The sequence below is a fragment of the Solenopsis invicta genome, chromosome 2 (genome assembly GCF_016802725.1).
Source record: "Solenopsis invicta isolate M01_SB chromosome 2, UNIL_Sinv_3.0, whole genome shotgun sequence".
In the NCBI taxonomy this organism is placed as follows: Eukaryota; Metazoa; Arthropoda; class Insecta; order Hymenoptera; family Formicidae; genus Solenopsis; species Solenopsis invicta.
Genome location: NC_052665.1, coordinates 13,034,642 through 13,054,711, shown reverse-complemented (window position 1 = coordinate 13,054,711; position 20,070 = coordinate 13,034,642). Strand labels below are relative to the sequence as shown.

The 20,070-nt window shown below is 36.6% G+C and overlaps 1 protein-coding gene across 2 annotated transcripts in view; it reads right to left on the bottom strand.

Moving 5' to 3' along the window:
- The window catches only part of LOC105207557 (transcription factor cwo), a 61,288-nt gene extending 47,994 nt beyond the window's left edge, over positions 1–13,294 (bottom strand). The window contains exons 1-2 of one of the 2 annotated variants that reach the window (XM_011177089.3): positions 12,745–13,294; positions 6,217–8,048 (exon numbers count right to left, since the gene is read on the bottom strand). In XM_011177089.3, the coding sequence (XP_011175391.1) occupies positions 6,217–6,281 (65 nt within the window). In that variant the 5' untranslated portion in view covers positions 6,282–8,048; positions 12,745–13,294. The remainder of the gene's footprint in view (positions 1–6,216; positions 8,049–12,744) is intronic. The other variant, XM_039446332.1, reaches the window with a different exon arrangement.
- Between the last annotated feature and the right edge of the window lie 6,776 nt (positions 13,295–20,070).

Genomic DNA, 20,070 nt, shown 5'->3' with positions numbered 1-20,070 from the left:
CAGGAAACGTAGTCACCGACGGCGGCGCACGTGTAATACGTGTATGCTTATGAAGGTCGCCGACGTCAATGAGAAACACTTCTATTGACAGAATGTAACGCGTGACACTAGATAACGCCGAAATACTTAGCATCCGCCCGTCTTTAATCGCCCCGCGATCCCGTTCAGGTCGCGGTTGGTTTCCATGACGCAGGCACTCCGTGCCTGCTTGCGTCATTCGCTCCTCATCGCGACGTACGTCGCGTGCAAGTACGACGACCGTTGTGTAGGTGTTGTTAGCCGCCGATATCGCGATTAAATGAAACTAGTCCGAAAATCCGGCACTCCATCTACCGCTCCTTATCAAACGCCAGAGCTCGGGGCTCGCAAGACGAAACGCGAGATCGCGACGCGGCAACGAGATATACTTTCGTCTAGACCGATAGATCGAATCTTTTTAAAATCTCCAACGTCGCGTCAAAATAAAATCCAAATAACAAGAAATAAGAATCTTTAAGATTGCAGCGTCGATTGCGCGACGTTAAATAATTCTCATTGGAGATTCACGATCTTCATTATCTCTGGTGTCTTCGTTAAGTTTTGAAATCAAACTCTGTGAAAATATATGGTCGATCATATTTGAAAATTAGACGAGAAACAAAATTTATTTATCATCTCTCTGCGCTATTTCTTAATTCTCTATTATGGTATGCATTTGTCAATTTGCACAGCTTACAGCTCGGGAGCCATTAATTATCCTTGCAATAAACACACACGTTCTTCTCAGTTTGATCTCTGACATCTGTATGCAACGTTAGTGGCATCTCGTATTGTCCCAAGTGTGCACTAACCGACGCAGGTGGTCGTACGTGCAACGTGTTCACACAAATACTCTCGCCGTACGCGTATGTACGAAGAGCGTAGACGGTGCGCGAATAAATCCGTGCAAATCGATCGGCAGTGTCAACGACCGACGCGATAGCTCGTGAGATGCACATATATTTTGCATTTTATAGATTTGTTGGAAGAAACTGCCAACTTATCTCGCTCGACATACAGGTTGTGTGTACTCATAGAAATTAAGTGACTTGTGAAAAAATAGGGTTACTGCGCCAGGCAATGAACAAATAAAAACAACTTAATAGTAATTACGTTTTCAAATTAAAAAGTTTTAATTGAAAAATTTTTAATTAAATGTATATGAAAATTAGGTTTAAAAGAATATCAATTTGTAATTCATTACTTTGAAGTCTTATTATTTTTCTTGGACAGTTTATTGATGATTGTTCAGCAATTGCAGTGATTCTAATTATTTTTGAAATTACTTCTTTATATATTTAATTTAAATATACTTGAACTGAGGAAATTTAGTCAAGTTAACAATATAGAACTAAAATGTACACTGAAAAAAGGTTGTCGAAAAAAACCTGAAGTCTTCAGTTCGGTAGGTTCAACCTAAATATTGATTTAGTTAATTCTTGATTAAAAAATTTTAACGGTGATTGACATAAACTGTATCTTTTTTGTGCAACTAAATAATTGTTGAATCAATCAATTATTTGGTTAAACGTATCGAACTAAAAATTACAATTTTACAACACATTTCTTTCAAGTTCAAATAATAAAAATAATTAATTATAATTAAAGCAATTGTCACTCCGCTAAAATTGAACGAAACCCACGCAATACCTCAGATTTCATTCGCGATGAAACATCAATGGTTTTCTCTCACGCTCTCGATCGCACGTAACGTACACGTCGTCGATCGAACTTGTAACTCTTGTGTGTTTAATTAACGCCCGCCGATAGAGAACGAGCCTCTAGTTTCTATCTTATCTCGGGCACGGCCATGAATCTTTCGGTGGTGTCTTTTTAAGGGGATACAAATAAAACATATCTACACAAATCTAATTATCAAGAATAGATCAATGCGGACAGGAGGGAGGGGAGGGATTGGACGATAGGTAGGAAGAGAAAGGGAATACGCGAGTTAAACCAAAGACACCTGTGTACTCACGATAACAACGTGATATTAAGCTCTCCGTAATCACGCGATCTGCCGATTCCGGCGATAACGCGCAAACTTCTAAGCTTTCGAAACATGAATGAAGTCCGCTTTGTCTTCGTTTATCCGGCCAAATGACCAGCAAGCTGTAACTCGATAGACAGCTCGGTATTGTTATACTGTCGTTGCGTAGCTTTCTTACTATATAATACTTGTGCAACGACAGTATTACAGAACGATACAGAACTCTTATCGTAACAGAATACAGTTGCTGCAGCGGAATTCTGTAACTCTTGACGATAGTATTGGTACCGTTATAATATCGTTGCACAGTTTTTTTATCATAGACGATCTACGTAACGACAACATAACGACAGTATCGGTATCATTATATTGACGTTACGCAGCTGTTGCATATGATGAAAAAGCTGCAACGACAGTGTAACGATACCGATACTATCGTTAAGAGTTATAGAATCCCTGCTACTGCTGGCCTATTCTATAACTCTTAAGCCTAATGTAGAATGAAACGCACAGGCAACAGGATCACAGACAATAGATCTCAACCTACAATGAGAAGAAAGTTATTAACTTAAATTAATGTTAACTTAAATTTTCCAACTCGGTTGAATTTTTTTAGATTAAGTATTTATGTGTTTGACTTAAATATATAAAAGCTTGAGCTTTAGTTTAAGCATTTATATACCTATACTTGGCCAAGTACAGTAATCCGATTTTATACGAGCTCTTTTGAGGTTATATTCCTTTATCCTCTGTCCCTATAATCTGTGCTTTTCATTGTGCATTAGGCTTTAACGACAGTTTCGTTATTGTTATATCGTCGTTGTTGCGCAGATATAAAATATAATGAAAAAGCTGTGCAACGTCGTTATAACGATAACGAAACTATCGTTGAGAATTACGGAATAAGCCTGCAGCACAAAATCTCCGTGACGGCAAATTTCGAAGGCTGTTTTTCCCCAGCCTAAAACCGTCACCACCGGAAGTTAGGACAATGCATTTAAATGCATGCGTTTAAATTGTAAAATTATTCATGAGAACTGACAAAGAAAGAGAGAGATATTGTATTGAATGTTGCCAACATTGTGTCTCTTACGCCATTGATCTGGATCTTGCACGTGTACAAATCGTGTAATCGAGATATAACGGTTCGAAAATAAAGGAGACCGATATACAGGGTGTCTGTAAAGTCTGCACCTTCTATATTTCAAAAATTGTTCAAAATTATGAAAAATCGCGAAATACGCGTCCAATCATTTCGAAAGACTACACTCTTACCTCTTCATCCTCTTTAATCCTCCGTGATCCAACCGGAAATTTAAAGATCTTAACAAAGATCTTTTCAATTTTGAATTATTCTGCCTCAAATTCGGACACGTGCAAAAGAAGTGAAAAACGTTTCGGGACAAATAATTGCGAAATCGTTTTCTGGAATACTAGAAGAGTATATCAGTTTTTTTTTTTTAGATTTTTTAAAACTTAAAAACCTTTTCAAAAATATTGTCAGCCACAAGTGATCCAGTTTAAACTAGGAAAGCGACGAAAAAAAAACATTACACCACGGAGGATTAAAAGAGTAAACTCCCAAAATAATAAATTGAATATGTATTTCGAATATGTAATTTGGCTCAATTTTGAACGATTTTTAAAATATAGGAGATTGAAATAGACTTTATAGATACACTGTATATCGAGTGTTTCATAACATGTAGGCATGAAATATGTATAATTGATGCCCTTCTCGATAACATTTCTAGGAAGACGTATACAGACGCGTGAATTGTTTAGATGAGAGTTTGGACGAGAGAAGCTGCAAAATGAAAACATAATGACTGGAGGCAACCGTGTATATTTCAACGTGCCCGCGAATGTTATGCAACGAACGTAAATACCTTATACGTGCGATATATGCAAATATTTTCTTTTTACGTAATAATTCACTTAAGTGCATCGAAAACAGACGCGACGAAAAAGGGGGAAGGAAAACAAGTGCGAATCAGACGACCTATTTTTAATTCAAAAAGAACCATCTCTCTCTCTCTCTCTCTCTCTCTCTCTCTCTCTTCGGCGAGACTCGTTAATTTAGCTCGCTGGCGACCGGAAAGCAAATCTGACTCAATTAACGCGGGAATTTCCCGGAAAAACTGAAAAATCCGCCCGTTTATGTCTCACGCCGCCGGTACGACGCAAAAACAACCGACACGTGCATCTCGTTTTTTCTTTACTCGTCATTATGAGATGCATACGGATATACCGTTTACACGTGTCAGCTTTATTTTCTTCGTATTTTATAAAGGAAAGAACTCTCCCACGACTTCACCGCGCAAAATTGTCTATCATGCACGCTTAACGTGAATACGTGAATTTACGAAAAAAGCACACGGGAAAATTTAAACAGTAAAACTTGAGCATTTAAGCAAGCCAGCCAATCATAGTCAAGAAATTGGGTCACAACATGAGTGGCAGCAAATCCAAACTGCTGATTTCCTTACTGCTTACGTCTTACTGCGGCTGTGCTCCAAATTCACCGACATGTGAATTGCATTGAAAGTCTATGTGCGTATAACGTAAATTAAAGATATTTAGCATTGGTAATGAATTTTGAAACGCAACCTACATAATTCTCCATTTCCATCAGTATAATTGAAAATTGAAAACTGAAAATTCGTCTGGGTCTTTAAATTTCTTTAAGAAATATTATATACATCCTTAGTGATGCGTTCGTTCTTTTCGCGGCCGCGACCAATGCGATTTTCATCCTGCATACACGCGTGCGAGGCATCGTGCAAAAGGTGTAATGACTTGTGCTTCATTCCGTTGATTTCTGTACACGTGACGAGATGACGCCAGCGATCGCGACAAAACACGTACCGCGACCTGTGACTCTGCCGTTTATTACGACGAGAGAGGAAATATTTTCCCCCCTCGGCCTTTTACATTACATTTATTATCGTAAACAACGCGGCCGCGCCGAATGGGATCGGCCTTTAAATTGAATGCCCGGAACACGTCGCCGCACGGGCGTTATTAATATTTATTCCGCCGGCAGGTTATTTATTTACGCTTATTCGCAATATATTACCGTATATTTACGTTATTATTTATTCTCCAAAAGTACACAGAGAAACCGTCACTTGTGTAAAATCGTTGAACGGAAACCGCTCGTTGCTCCGAAAACATATTTTAATTAGCCTAACAAAAAAAATTCGAAAAAAAACTTGCAGCAGCACCTCTCCTCGTGCATATTCAACACGCGATTGTCGGACGATAAATATCGTTAAATCAATTAAATATATGATAATGATTACAATTATTCAAGGAACAGAGTGAGATTAAGCCTCGACTTGGGCTGTTCTCTTATATTCAATTCAAGAATTAAAGGAAGTAATAAGGACATAATAATAACTGAAGGGTCTCCTATAAAAGCCAAATAAATTCAAAAAGTTAAATTTTCAAAAGACAGAAGGAACTGCTCATCTTTAACTCGTTTATTGTATACATATCGAAAATTTTTTTCCAATATATTTGAATTTGTTTAGTTCTTGTGAGAATTTTATATTTATCACCTATTTATCCTATAATATATTTTACATTTATCTTTTTCCATAACATTAATAATGATAAAAAGTGAAAAAGAAAATATTATTTAAAATATAAAGTGATAATTTTTTTACTTTTCATTTACATAATTTTTGCAAGTCGTTATTAACAGAAATATCCTTTTGTATTTCTCTTTGCATAAATATGTAATTTTTCTCTGAATATATAATTAATAAATATACGAACAAGATTTAGGCTTTAAGAATTAAAAAATCCAATTAAAAAAAGACCTCTGGACTTGTTTGGCTTCTGCAGAAAATTATTCAATTAAAATTAATAATAATAATGATGATAATTTATAATATCTAATTAAATTTAATAAATTAAATGGTAATTAAAATTATTAGTGGCTACAATATGTTCAGCTACAGATATTAGAATTTGCGGAGCAAACTCGTGTCCCTACTGGCATAATAACGTAACACAAAGAATTAGTGGCATATTTGGCGCGAATATAAACGCGACTTCCTCTTTCTTTAGCGTCTCACGTGAACAAGATCTTTCGCAGGCGGGAAAGAGAGAACACGCGACGCGTGGATTCGCTCGATTCGGACTCGACGCAGCTTTAAATGCAATCGCACGAAACAAGGCGCACACACGTGGGCACTCACCTCTCGTATTTCACCTGCATCGAGTGCGCGGAGGTGTCCTCCCAATAATTCTGCGTCTCCATCATCTTGCCGCATAGAAGGCGCGGTGATACCGCTTCGCGCTTCCGAAAGATCCTCGCGACGATCGCTCTCTCGCCCCCTTGCTCCTCCTCCTCCCGCTCTCCTCTCCTCTCGTTTTCTTTCTGTCTCGCCTTGTGCCTCGCCTGACTCGCTACCGGCGCGGCGTTATCGTCTCGCCTCCGCGAGAATTGGCTCCGGGCCGACAGTTGGCTCACGCGCGCGTGTCACGTGATACACGTATCGCGAGAGATGCGCGAAAACTCGCGCCGCTCCTGTTCCTCTTCCGCGCGGGCTCCGCTTCGCTCCGGAGATCGACCACGCGGAAACCTTCCGGTTGGGTCAAATTGGCGCGGATCGTTCGGAATCGATCGATCGCACCGCGACGATGACGCGTGCACGCGTAGGAAGAATGCACCGGAAGTATGCACGCACGCACGCACGCACACACGGCACGGCACGGCACGACACGGCACGCAACGCAAAACGTCACGAACGAGACGACACGGCGCGGGATTAGGTTAGTTTCGCGGCCACGGGCTCACTGACACAACTCGCGCGAGACGACGAGAGAGGCGGCCGCCGGCGCGACGCACGGGAACATTCGCCCACGACACTCCACCGCTCCGAGTAGTCCGAGTCCGGTCTCGCGGCCGCGCGCGCGATATCCGTGCTGGCGCCCTCTTTCTCCTGCTCCCCACCCTCCCGCGCGCGCTCCGCTCACTCTCTCTCTCTCTCCTCTCTCTCCCGTGCGCGTGCACCGGTCACGATTCGCTCATTTTTTTCACGAGCGATTCATCTTCCGCCGCTTCCCTCTTGTTTGTTATTTAATAATAGTAATAATACTATCGTAATAATTACGCCTCTTGATGCGAGGTCTTCAGGTCCGAATCACGTGCCGTTTTGTTTCTCCGTTTCAGCTCTCTCTCTCTCTCTCTCTCTCTCTCTCTCTCTCTCTCTCTCTCTCTCTCTCTCTCTCTCTCTCGCCTGTCGTCTACGTTCCCCCAACGAAATTATGCGCCCTGGTTCCCAGCAGTTTTACGGCGGCGGCTCGTTTCTCAGGAAGTCGCTTCGTTTATCTATTATCCGCCGCTTCTCCGTTCCTCAGTTCTCAAGTTGCCGGGTAAAATATCATGAACCGAGAAGATAACGCGTTTTTCCCAAGGAAATGACGACAACGACAACGACGACGATGACGATGTCCTCTTGTCACCGTCCGAAAGATCGATCTACGCGTTCGAACGTGGCCGATAGCGCCTCGGAACGTAACGCTGATACGGCCGTTGACTCGCGAAATTCCGCGGAACTCCGGCCAGGACCGTAATTCGACCGCCGCGCCGGCCGCCGCCGAATTCTCTCGCGGCCCGAGAAAGAGAGAGAGAGAGAGAGACCTCACTCCCCCACCTCCGAAGATCTCGCGATAAGCGCGATATAGATTCGTTGAACTTTCACGAGACGACTTTGGACGAGGCCGTGCTCGGGCGTAATCTTCTCGTCCGAGATCTCTCCGGTTCGATGCCGGTGCGGATTGCAGCAAGTCGTCGTAGGTACGTAATGCTATTCGCGACGCACGCACTCGACGACGACGACCGACCGCGCGAATGTACGGCGTGTCGTCACCTCGGCAGGGATACGTGTAATCACGCGCGCGGCCCTGCCCGACGATGCGCTCGCGATGAATCGCGGCTGGTAGGAGTAAATCCGGAGCCGTCTCAGGTGCGGCTTCAGCACTCGTGGAATCGGGCGTGTTGCCTAACCTACAATTCCTGTCGACTCTATAATCAAGTGATAATTCATAATTACGCGATTAATAAGATTAATTTTCTGTAGTGAAGGTGTTCCACGTTTTGGCCCACGTTTACATTTTGTACAATAACGTTGTTAATAATTAAATTTTTATTTGAAAACTTGACGATTATATCTTCGTCTGTTATAGCTCGTATTGTTGAATCGATTCTAGACTCAAAGTTATGAAATATTTACTACTTAAAATGCTATTTATAGAAAATGTACAACACACTGCATAATTCGAAAAAAAAACAGAAATGGTAATGTGCACTTTCTTTCCTCTCACAAAAATAGATTTAAACAATTGGTTTTATTAAAAAAAAACATAGTATTTTGTTATAAAATTGTTCAAAAGGGAATAACATTGTAGAATATGTGCAAATATATGTACATATACATAACCCTTCCATACATAGACTGCAGTATTGAAAATCTATAATACATGTAATGTGAAGTATAGATTCGTAGTAAGACTATAATAAACTTATCGAATACTTTGATATGAAAATTTCGAAAAAAAAAATTGTATTAAGTCTATTGAAACATCAGTACGCTTACGAAATTACACTAACGAAATCCCACGCTATTTATACTTAACTTTGCATAATCGAAATATGTACAGCCGAATAAAATACTAAATAATAAAAAAAAGCATTTATGCGTACATATATTTGTATGACAGTCATATCCAAATTCAAAAAGATTGCAGTAAATACTAAAATATTTTGAAGAGTTTCGAAATGCTCAAAAATAAAAATGTTTTACAACAAATGTCAGTTATTTTGTATTATATTAACGCCACTATATAACAGCGAGTTACTAAACAAATGACTATTAATGACTATAACTAATTAGTTTCAAAACTAATTATTGAAATTTGTCCTCCTAATAACGGAGATATTAAGTGACAACGAACGTGATTACGAATAGCTATAATCACTTTCACCTCTGAAATAATTATAATTAAAATTGTATGTAATTAAAAAATAATAATTAACACAGGTTCACGGACAAACGTCTAAAAGTATGATATGACACATATTAAGCATTTAAACTTTTAAAAAAGATTTAAGACACTTTTTAATTAAATTTTACTTACTTATGTGAATATTAGAAGTTTTTTAAATCACTTAAAAGACAAGACAAATAAATTACCACATGAAAATAAAATAAAAGTAGTAGAAAACCAAATATTTTATTAGGATAAAGAAAATAATGGAAAAAAAAATTTTAGAAGCTCATCTTTTGCACAAGAAAAAAGATATTAATTAAAAAAATAGGTAATAATGATTTGTTGATACTTATATGTATGTATTCTTGTGTTAATATAGATTGCATCTTTGATGCCTAGATACTTCTTCGTGATGCTTTTAAACTTTCTGACAAAAAAAATGTGATAATAAATCTATTATTAATTTCAGAAATTGTAAGAATTAAAAATTTATAATTGATAATTTCCCCGAATTCAATCTCCGCTATAAGTATACGAAAGAAAATGCAATGTTCAAATTTTAAATTTGTTCGCATAAGAATTAACATTTTGCATTTGATATCTAAAATATGATTCGACTGAAATATTACATAAATATTTAATTCCTGACAAGAATGAACTTTGAAAATTCTGATAAAATATTCTATTAGTCATACTGTGATGCTCTTCATTCTCAGATAATAGAGATAATGTTTATTAATACTAAAGAAAAATTTGATATTCCTCCTAGTATTGACAAAATACGAATTGATATTAAAGTAGCTACATTTCTTCGCGGAATGAGTATAAGCGAAATCTTTTTTTCTATCCTTTGTTCAGCTGAACAAAATTCTAACAATTTTTTTTTTTTTTTAAATCTTTAATCAAATTAATCTTTGAATAGAAAAATACTTTTCGGAAAAGTTTCTTGAACGGAATCAGATATTAACGAAAGCTTCACAAATTACAAACACAAGTATGTGTGGATGATAAGAATAACGCTTCTTCACGATTTTCGCATTTGTAACTTCATCATTCCTTTGTTATTCTTTGTTGTAAAATATGAAAATGGACTCCTTCTTTAATAATTGCAAATTATTCTAACGTCTGAGGAAAAGTAATATAATGTTACACGTTACGCGAAACGATATCGGGAAATTGCTAGATATACGATACGAGCAATATTACTCATCGGCACATGAATACGCGATGACGGCGCATACGTGGTGCCGCGATAAGGTCGGAGCGTTCTTGACACATCACGTGTTGCAATAATTGTATGATACGGCGATACGACATCTGAAAATAGTTTCGACGGTGCGTGCACACATTATCCACCCACATACACACACATATGCGCCACCGCCAAAACAAAAACAAACACTGAGAAACAAACTGCTACATCGCATCGCAAACGCATTGTATCGCATTGAGATAACTAATCTCACATTCTCGCGATAGCTGGTCTCTCACGTCGGGATCTTGGCAGAAAATCTTTGTGTAAATGCTCAGCCGTGATTATCACCGAGCTTGAGCTTTTTTGCCAGATTTATCCAGCACGCATACACGAAAGATTTCATTTGTACGAAGAATTTAATTGAAATTTACCAAGAAACTGAAAAAAAAATGAATAGACAACAGTGACAAAAAAAAAACAATATTCTTACACAGTATGTAAAATTAATTTGATACCACGAAGTAATATCTAATTATTCAATCTAGACTTTATTCAGAATGATTCATATCTAAATGCAAATAGCAATTATGGTAACGTAACAATTGATAGTAAACTTGTTCTCTTAAACTTGTGTGTTGGAAGTAATATCTTATTCAGAGCGAATTATTTTCGTGGAATCCCTTGTAAATGCGTTCCCTTTGCTGATCGCTAATTGCCGGAGTATCACGATATTTATTACTCTTCGCTATAGCGTTTGCGATTAAGTACACGCGCGAGGCACGAAATTCGCATTGCATTTATCTTTCAAGTACATCTACCAAGAACGTGGCAGGTACTCTTCTATTGTGAAGATTAATGGTTACGCAAAATTGTTCACTGTTGTTGCTTGTGAAAAGAATTTTATTGCGCGCCAAAAAAAAAACAAGCCAAGACATGCTATTAACTTCCCAACACTCACAGAAATATTCATGTATAAAACTAAATTACATTCATATATATATATATATATATATATATTTTAGCAGCATTATTAATTTATTCATTATTATAATATCATCAATATTCATAAACATAATATTATTTATTATTTAATAATTGTCCGATATCTCGTATAATATAAAATATAATGTTACGCATTCTATTGAGATAATTTGCAAGCAAATTATGCAATCAAATTTTACTGAAACAATTTGCAATCAAATTAATACACAAGAGGGAAAGAAGGTTGAGCTCTTTCTTGTCACAAATTATAGCATATATTTTAAAATAACTCAATGTAACAGTAACTTGATAAATTACAATAAATTACCCGGTAATTTTGAAAAACTGATCAAATGAGATAATTTAGAAACAGAAATAAAATATTTTGATACGAAGCTTATAACAGGCATTTCGTCTTTAACATTTTATTTAACTCATATTTTCCATATAATAATATAACATATAATAATGAGGGACATAGTTACATAGTAGTGTAATAATGAAACTTCAAATAAAACTTTTTTTATTAGAATTTTTAAAGTAAAATGTGTGTAAATGCAATATTGTCTTTTAATTTATATTTTTCATAGTTTACAGTATTACAACATCTTACAGCATAAAAACACAAAAAAACAAAAACACTTAAAGTTACAAATGTCTATAGAAAACGAAATAAAACTTTCTGCAATTGCACTGTACTGCAGGAATATTTAACAAAAATATAGATTGATTTTAAGTAATAAAACAAAATGCTAAATTTTTTAATGTTAATAAAAATTAAGAATTATGTAAAAAATTTTCATAATAAAAAGTCGAGTAAAGTCTACTTTGTTCACTGTCATTCATAACAACGATTGCACATTCTCATCATTAGAGACAGAGAGTTGTGGGAAATTGATTTCATCAATTAGAATTAGTACAATTGATAAGAATGTAGAAAAACATTATTTTATCTTAGGAATTAATGCGGAAAATGATTATAGCTTATTTGCACAAAACTATCAAACACAATAAATTTTACCAAAATTAACAATAAATTATCTTCTTAATTCTACCGTAAGTAATTGTGATGGTAATTTTATATCTCTACATATATTTAATAAGAAATGTTAATAGTGAAGAAATGACATAATTTCGACACTCGTGCGTTTTTTCCTTTAATCATACGTCTCAGAGATTAATGCAATATGTGTCATGACATTGAAAATCGATCGGTGCATCTCGAATTTCGTCATCAAACGAGTAACGGATGAATGAACATTCATGATTAAATCTGATATTAGAACGAATGTCATGCAGAACGTCAGTTCCAATGATTTCCTAAAGAAGAAAAATATTGAACTGTGACATTCTGTTAATTGAAAAAAAAAATTGTAATTTCACGGATGATAATCAGATTTTCTTTACAAAAATGTGAGCAAACTTTGGCTTTAAAATCGACAAAGTGGATTTAAGCGCGCCCTGCAATTTCGTTTTGAAGGGGGATATGTAATTCACGAAAGAAAAAATCATGTTGACGATTGACAGGTATAAATAGCGAATGCATGTTACGTACCATTTCCAAGTAACGTGCAAGCGGGCTTTCAAGTGGACTATCGAGCCTTAACTGCTAGGCATCGTCGCGTCTCGTAACCGCCGGCCGATGATGCAAATACATCGGGCGACGTAAGGTGCAGCTCGCGTGCGGAGAAAAAGGGGGAAAAAAGGACGAGAAAGAGAAAGAAAAATGTCAGGCTTTCCAGGTGAAAGTTTCCGCTGTCGGAGAAGGAGGAGGAGGAGGAGGGCGAAGTGGGGACTCGCGACGCTACTGACCAAGACACGGAGCACAATTCTCGCGCGTTTCGCTGCGATGGGAGTAGGAGAGGGTGGCAAGGAAGGTGAGCCGCGAGCGGCTCGGCGGCTGTTGGGCTGGCCTGGAGTGGGAAGCGTGCAGCGGTGGTTACCACGCTATGCGACACGTGCGCGTGACGTCACGGGGCCGGTCACGCGAGCACCGTGTGCTCCCGATCACGTGTCCTGTCACGCGCTCGCTGCTCCATCCCTACCTCTCTATCTCTGTCGCCTCTCCGCCGTCGCCGGTCACTCCGCTGCAGTCGTTGGTTCTCCTTTCTCGTCGTCGCGCCACGTCGCGCGGCTATTCCTTTCGAGCGCTTATATTACATGCATATATGAACATGTTCTCTCTCTCTCTCTCTCGCACATGCGCGTGAACCCATTACGTTCCACATGCGTATCCCTACCATCCCTTTCGTTCCCTGTCGACGCGATCATAACGTGATGACATTTTGCGATTCTTTTGACTTCGCTGACATTACTGTTCCGCGATGATTTCTCGACATCGAAAGCTTCTTTAATTGAGCTACGTTTTATTATTAAATAACACCGAGTTTAATTTAATTTATTGCATACAACACAATATTTTAATAAAATACAGACCATTTAAGAAAGATTGTAATAATAAAATAACTGAACAAACAATAGGTAAAGCTGCAGCCAAGCAACCGTGATGTGATACTCTACACGGAAAAAAAGTAGTTAAATTGATTAAATTTTTCAACTTGATTAAATTTCTTTGGTTCAAGTATTTATGTATTTAACTTAAATACACAAATACTTAAATTGAAGAAATTTAATCAAGTTAAAATATTTAATCAAGTCAACTGTTTTTCTTAGTGTATCTAATCAATATCTACAATTCACATTATTAAAACGATATGATATATAGCACTATTAAAAACCTTACACACAGTATTATTGAAATATGTTTAACATTATTAAAACGTAATATAATATATAGCAAAATATAACATACAAATGATTTATTACAACATTAATAGCTGAGATTGAACAACAGAAAATTTACATAAGGTTAACGATACAAACGACTTAATAATGTTGGAAATTTATTGCAAAAATATATAAGATAAAAGTACACGTATATAATAGCACAGAAGTTATATAAGTTTAGAATATCCTTAGAGAAATTTAGTACTGACAATATTTACACTGGTACTAACAAACGCTCTTTCACTCAATACTCAAGATAAGCAATTAATCACTAATCAAATAAATACTGTTGTTATAGAGGAAAGTTGTGATTATTGATCCTAAAAAATCCTCCGAGGTATCCTAAATAACTACTTAAATTAAAAACGTAAAAACTCATAATTTATGTATCCGTGGCTTTTTTTATGTAAAATCTGCTAAAAACAAATTATTAAAAAATAAGAATAAAATTTGCACAATTTTCTTTTGCAAATTTCGTAGTTAAAATAATAGTGAGTATATATTTAGTTTTTCTCTTTCTTATTTTTTTCATAATTTAGTTTTATTTTAATAATTTGCATTTTTTACGAGAAACTTAATTATTACAAAATTTGAAACTATTAACACGATAACACAAAAACTGCTATATCATTCGATAGAAGACACTTTCTAGTATGTATTTATGTTTCCAAAGTTTTTTATCTTTAGTTTTGGCTTAAGAAATATAATTCAAAAGCAAAGTGGTATGTTGGTATATCGGCGATCTTTTTCTACTAAATTTTGCCAAGAGCGTAGAATTAATTTAACATAGAAATAAATAATTTATTGAGTTATTTTTATCTTTTTAACACGTAACATCAGTTTGTTTTGTTCATATGTAAATTTCGATTATCGCTTTTGATAATCCTACAAATTGATGTTGTTTGTCCATAATATATTTACCTTCTTGTAAATTTTTTTTATCTGTCTTCTCTATTTCTAAATATACATTATTTAGACTTTTCCCGTAATTACGCGCGCATTCGTTATTGTTAACGCTTAATTTCGAATTCTCTCTTTTCGATTTTATTTACTCGCTAAAAATTTCGGCAGAGGAGAGAATCCAAAGTGAGAAAGATTATTACTGGCATTTAACGGCGGGAAAAAAACGGACTTTCTCAGTGCACGCTGTTCACCACGAGGAGCGTGATGGATGACGTCGAACTGCAAGCATCTTATAACGTAACGCGCGATTTGTGAAAGAACGATTGATCGCGGGCTCTGAGGTATAAATATGACGCGCTCTAAGTTTGTGCGCGCAGCACGTGCACGTTCCGCCCACACGCGAGTACCACTATTTCTGGCGTGAGAAATTCTATTGGGGCGGATAAAGGGTCTCGGCGCTTACGTCCCCCGACGGTGGCGGCAGCGGCAGCGAAGGCACGCGCGCCTCCGTGGGACTTTCAGGTTCAAGAGTATACCGGGTGGATCAGGAGTGCCCATCCTGGGAACGCGAGGACCTATCGTCAAGAAGCGGACGTTGTCGCCACTTTGCAAATGGGAGTAGGAATGGGCGATGTTCCTCGAAAAATTGAAAACATCGATAGTTTTTTTTTTTTAATTAATCGATGCCTTTCATTGATTAATTTTTTTGTCAATTTTTTCTTGTCAACATCGATAAAATAACTGGTTCTTTTCTCAACTGAAGAGGCTTGGAACCTGCTCGTATCAGACTAGAGATCTAGATTGAGATTGGGTTGAAACTAACCAATTAGAAGAAAGATAACCAATCAAGTTTAATGAATTTTGCGTAGAACTTATGTAAATACGTGCTAATGTTTATAATGTGCATGTGTATGGTTAAGAGTGAATGGTGTAAAAACAACAGAAAATTTCTCTTTTAATTAATAAACTCATGTTAATTAATAAACTTTCAGTTTAATTAATAAACTATAATATTTTGAGAGATATATTCACATCTGGATAATGATGTATATTTAATTATAATTAAAAATCTTGGACAACATGGATTGAATAAAAAACTTAATATAATGTAATTTAATGTAATTAAACATAATATAAAAAATAAAAATTTTTTAAATCAATTTAAAAAATAAAGGATATACCGACTAACCGAATCTTTATTCGTTCTTTTTTATACATAATCAATGACTTCGCAATTTTTTTATTTTAATCGATTTTTAAAAATTGATTCATTTGGCCCATCCTTACGCATGAATCGAAATACCACAGGACGGTAAGGGAACGTCATCGCCGCGATGACGAGCGCGAGCGCTATAATTGCGCGCCGAACGAGCGAATGTTCTAATTCGCCAAGGACGAGCGAGCGGACACGCGTAGGGACACGAGTGGTTTTACAAGGTGCGATGATCGGCCTCTCCGCGATGAACGCGACAGATGTATTTATATCGTTTGACATTGGTATTTTCCACGATCGATCAGTTTTTATATCATTTAACATTGACATTTTCTCAGAAACTCTTAACCCTTCGTGGCCACGTTTCTCTTGAAAGTTATTCTGTAATGCTCCCACTGGAATCAAAATGACCCCAGCGCATTTAACCGGTTGCCGTATTTACAATTCTCGCCCTTTAAAGTAAAAAGAAATTACTAGACACACTTTAAACATTGTGGAAGATACACATACAACGGTTTTAATTACGACATATTTAAAAAAATTGGAAAAATAAATAATTTTGAAAAATAAGTTTTATTAAAAAAACAATAATGAAATGATTTTTTAAAACTGTAAAGTAACAGCGCATAGTTTGAAAAAATTTGAAATTGCATAAAATCGTACAAACAACATTAGTTCAAATCTGAAATCTAGCTACGATTGTTACAAGCTCCACATTAATTTATATTTGAGTTTTCACATAATTAGTCTGGGTACTCTCATTACTCTGATCCCTCTCTTTTTATAATAAATCAAACATAGAGATATAGAGCCTCAAACTTTTTTAAGGTTTAAATTGCCAATCACAAAGAGTTAAAAATTAAATCGAACAGTTTGATAGAAATTTTGCAATTCATGATAATGCGAATGGAGTTTCTGTTCTCAGCTGCACGTTTAACTGCAGTTTAACGCCTCGCGCCTGCTCGCTTCGAACGCCACCTAATATGTTAACGTCGATATTCGAGAGAATCGCCAGGGGAATGTCACCGTCCTGATTTAAAGGCACGTCGATATTTATTGCTGCGCATTCCTGCCTGCTTTCAAGCTAAAAAGTCACGTAGCCGGAGACGATGGCGACGGCGCTTAAACGGTCGCCGTTTAAGCGGCGCATAATTTCATTCCGACCGGCGCAAAGAGGGCCTCCGTCGGGCGCCGACGAAGGAATTTAAATTGGCTCGTCTCACAGGCAGGATCCGGAACTACAGGTTCAACAGCTGCTCGCGAGCGTGTCAACGTCGAGGAAAACGCGAAGCGAGAGCTGAGATGCGTCCGGCGAGGATCGTCTCGTTTAAACGAGAAAATAGTTGCACAAAGTCTCGCGCCACGCACAGACGAGAAGAAAGATTCTTGCAAGCAGCGATAAACAGGATGTTGTGTTATAAATATACATATACATAAGTATATTTATAAAATTTATTATAATGTCTACAAATATTTTTTCTTTTATATTTCATTGTTAATATTTTCACAGTAATAAAATTAAACTTTTGCAAAAAGGATTACAAAAAATTATATATTTTTAAATTAACTTTTTACAAAAAGTTAGTACTTCAATAATTCATTTTTTCGGCAGGTACTTCAATAATTCATTTTTTTGAATACTCACTTTCTTGTATTCCTTCTTTAAAAATTTCAAATAAAAAAATTCAATTATTTTTTTATTTGCACAATTTTTTAAACATCTCCGTTTCCCAGATATTGAAAAAAAATTTGTCAAAAAGCGAAAATAATTTTACTTTACGTTTAACTAAATATTGAGTTGGTTAATTATTGATTAAAAATTTTAATGGCATAAATGAACTTTACATATCTTTTTTGTGCACTAAAATAAAATATTTAACTTTTTCTTCCCAACATTTTCAGAAATGTTCTTTTTATAAGTTTTTAACTAAAGCTTGTGTAAACTCTTTCAAAACTTTTCGTACGTTTTCATGTTGTCAAAATCGGCTTGGACGCATTTAACGGTGCTATAAATATATGTGTCATACAAGAATTAATTTGTAAGCGCGAATACTTGTGAGAGAAATGAAAATTCCTCACGAAACGATTTCTCAAATTACAGGAACGACATTTATGAACGGCCCGTATTTTTTCCTCGAAATGGTCCGTCTATAAGCGGACCGGAAAGGTTGCCTATTCGTCAGCGAATTGAATTAAAAGGTGAACGTGTGCGTCGCGCGTAATAGGCGAGGCCGGATCAAGAATAACCCGTAGTTGCCACAGATCGCGTTTATTTTCACGCGCGTCGTGCACAGGATAAGTTCGTCTATTTTCGCGCTGGTCGCGCACGCCTTACGTTCGTATTACGTTCGCATACGTCAAGTTCGTACCTACCTACTTTGTCGCGGCCTCCGACTATAAGAGAGATCGCCCCTTTCCACTTATATCAAATTCCCGCGCTAAATCCGTCGTCGGTTCTCAAATTCTCTGTTGATTCGATGCAGCGAGAGCGAGAAAAAAAGAGGAAGAGAGAGAGAGAGAAGAGAGATGAAAGGCGCACATAAATCGTATTCATTCGCATAATCAATTCGATGCTCTAATTTTTGCAGGGCTATTTCTAGAAAGAATTTCTAGAGAATAAATCCTTAGTATTGTGCTGCAGAAGAAGATTCGCTTCACTCGCAACAACGACTTTGCATCCGATTGCAATGCGTCATGTATTTAGTATACTTAAGATAATATGTCTAATTACTTAAAAGTACATATTTTTAATTAAACAGGACAAACAAATATTTGCATCAAAATATATGCTTTTAAGAAAACTGTACTTTTTAATTAAAACATTTTTCTCTCAGTGCAAAGCGGATAATGTGGCAAGCTGTTTTACTTTTTAACAGAATTTTAACAAAAAATTTAGCCTAATGTGTAAAATCCTTAAGAATCAACTTATTAATGAATTGAAATTACATCAATAATGATAATTCCACTCATTAAAATTATGACAAGACATACTGAACCTTAGAAATTAGTTTTATGATATATTAAAATTTTAATTTATTAATAAGAATTGTTTAATTCTTTTCAGACAATTATTTTTCAAGAGTTTTACATAAATTTCTTCTACGTTATTAAAAAAAAAGTAAAACAGCTTACCATAGATTCGAATCAACTGACAGAGAGAAATCAAGTATATCCCTTTTCGTTCTTTACTTAGGACAATTTACTTTCACTTTATCACGCTTGTCTACCACTTTTCTATAAATGATAACACCGAGAGATATTTTGTCGTTACAAATAACCCAAATAAATCTCGCTCCATCAAGAGTAGAAAATATTATCGACTTCTCAGGAAAAAGTGGAACGTAATAGCTAGGCGGGCGAAGCTATTTATGAAAGATAGGTGCGTGACATAACGCAATGCCCGGCTCTTCCGCGAGCATTATTCATTCGCGTCACCTTTAAATGACGATTCCCCCTTTCCCCCTCTTTCCGACACGAGAAGAGCGACGGTTTAGTTTACATAATCCCGGCAAAATACCGGCGCTTTCTAGTCCGGCGCGTGTTGCCCCGCGGCCTTACGCGGCTGGCGCTTTCGAAACGGAAATGAAAAAGCCGCGCGCACGTGCCGTTAGTCGCAACCGAGCTCTTTTTATCGATTTACTTTTAATTATCGTGTCGAGCTTTAATCTCGCTAGCGCAGGCGGCCTGCTTAATCGCATGGAACTTGACACGCGCCTACGAAAATTCTATCGATCGACTTTCTCGGTGCACAGACCGAGTTTCCTCAATTACTCGAGGTGACTAGACATATATTTTTTTCAGAAAAACTTTTTCCACGAATGCGACACTCTTGCATTTTAATTAAATCCAATTAAATTTAAACTCTGATAAACAAGGAATCAATATTTATATACCGTCCGATAATGATAATAATAAAAAAACACCGTCGCATATTCATAGTTAACATGATTTTTATAAATAAAAAAAAGTTATTATTTA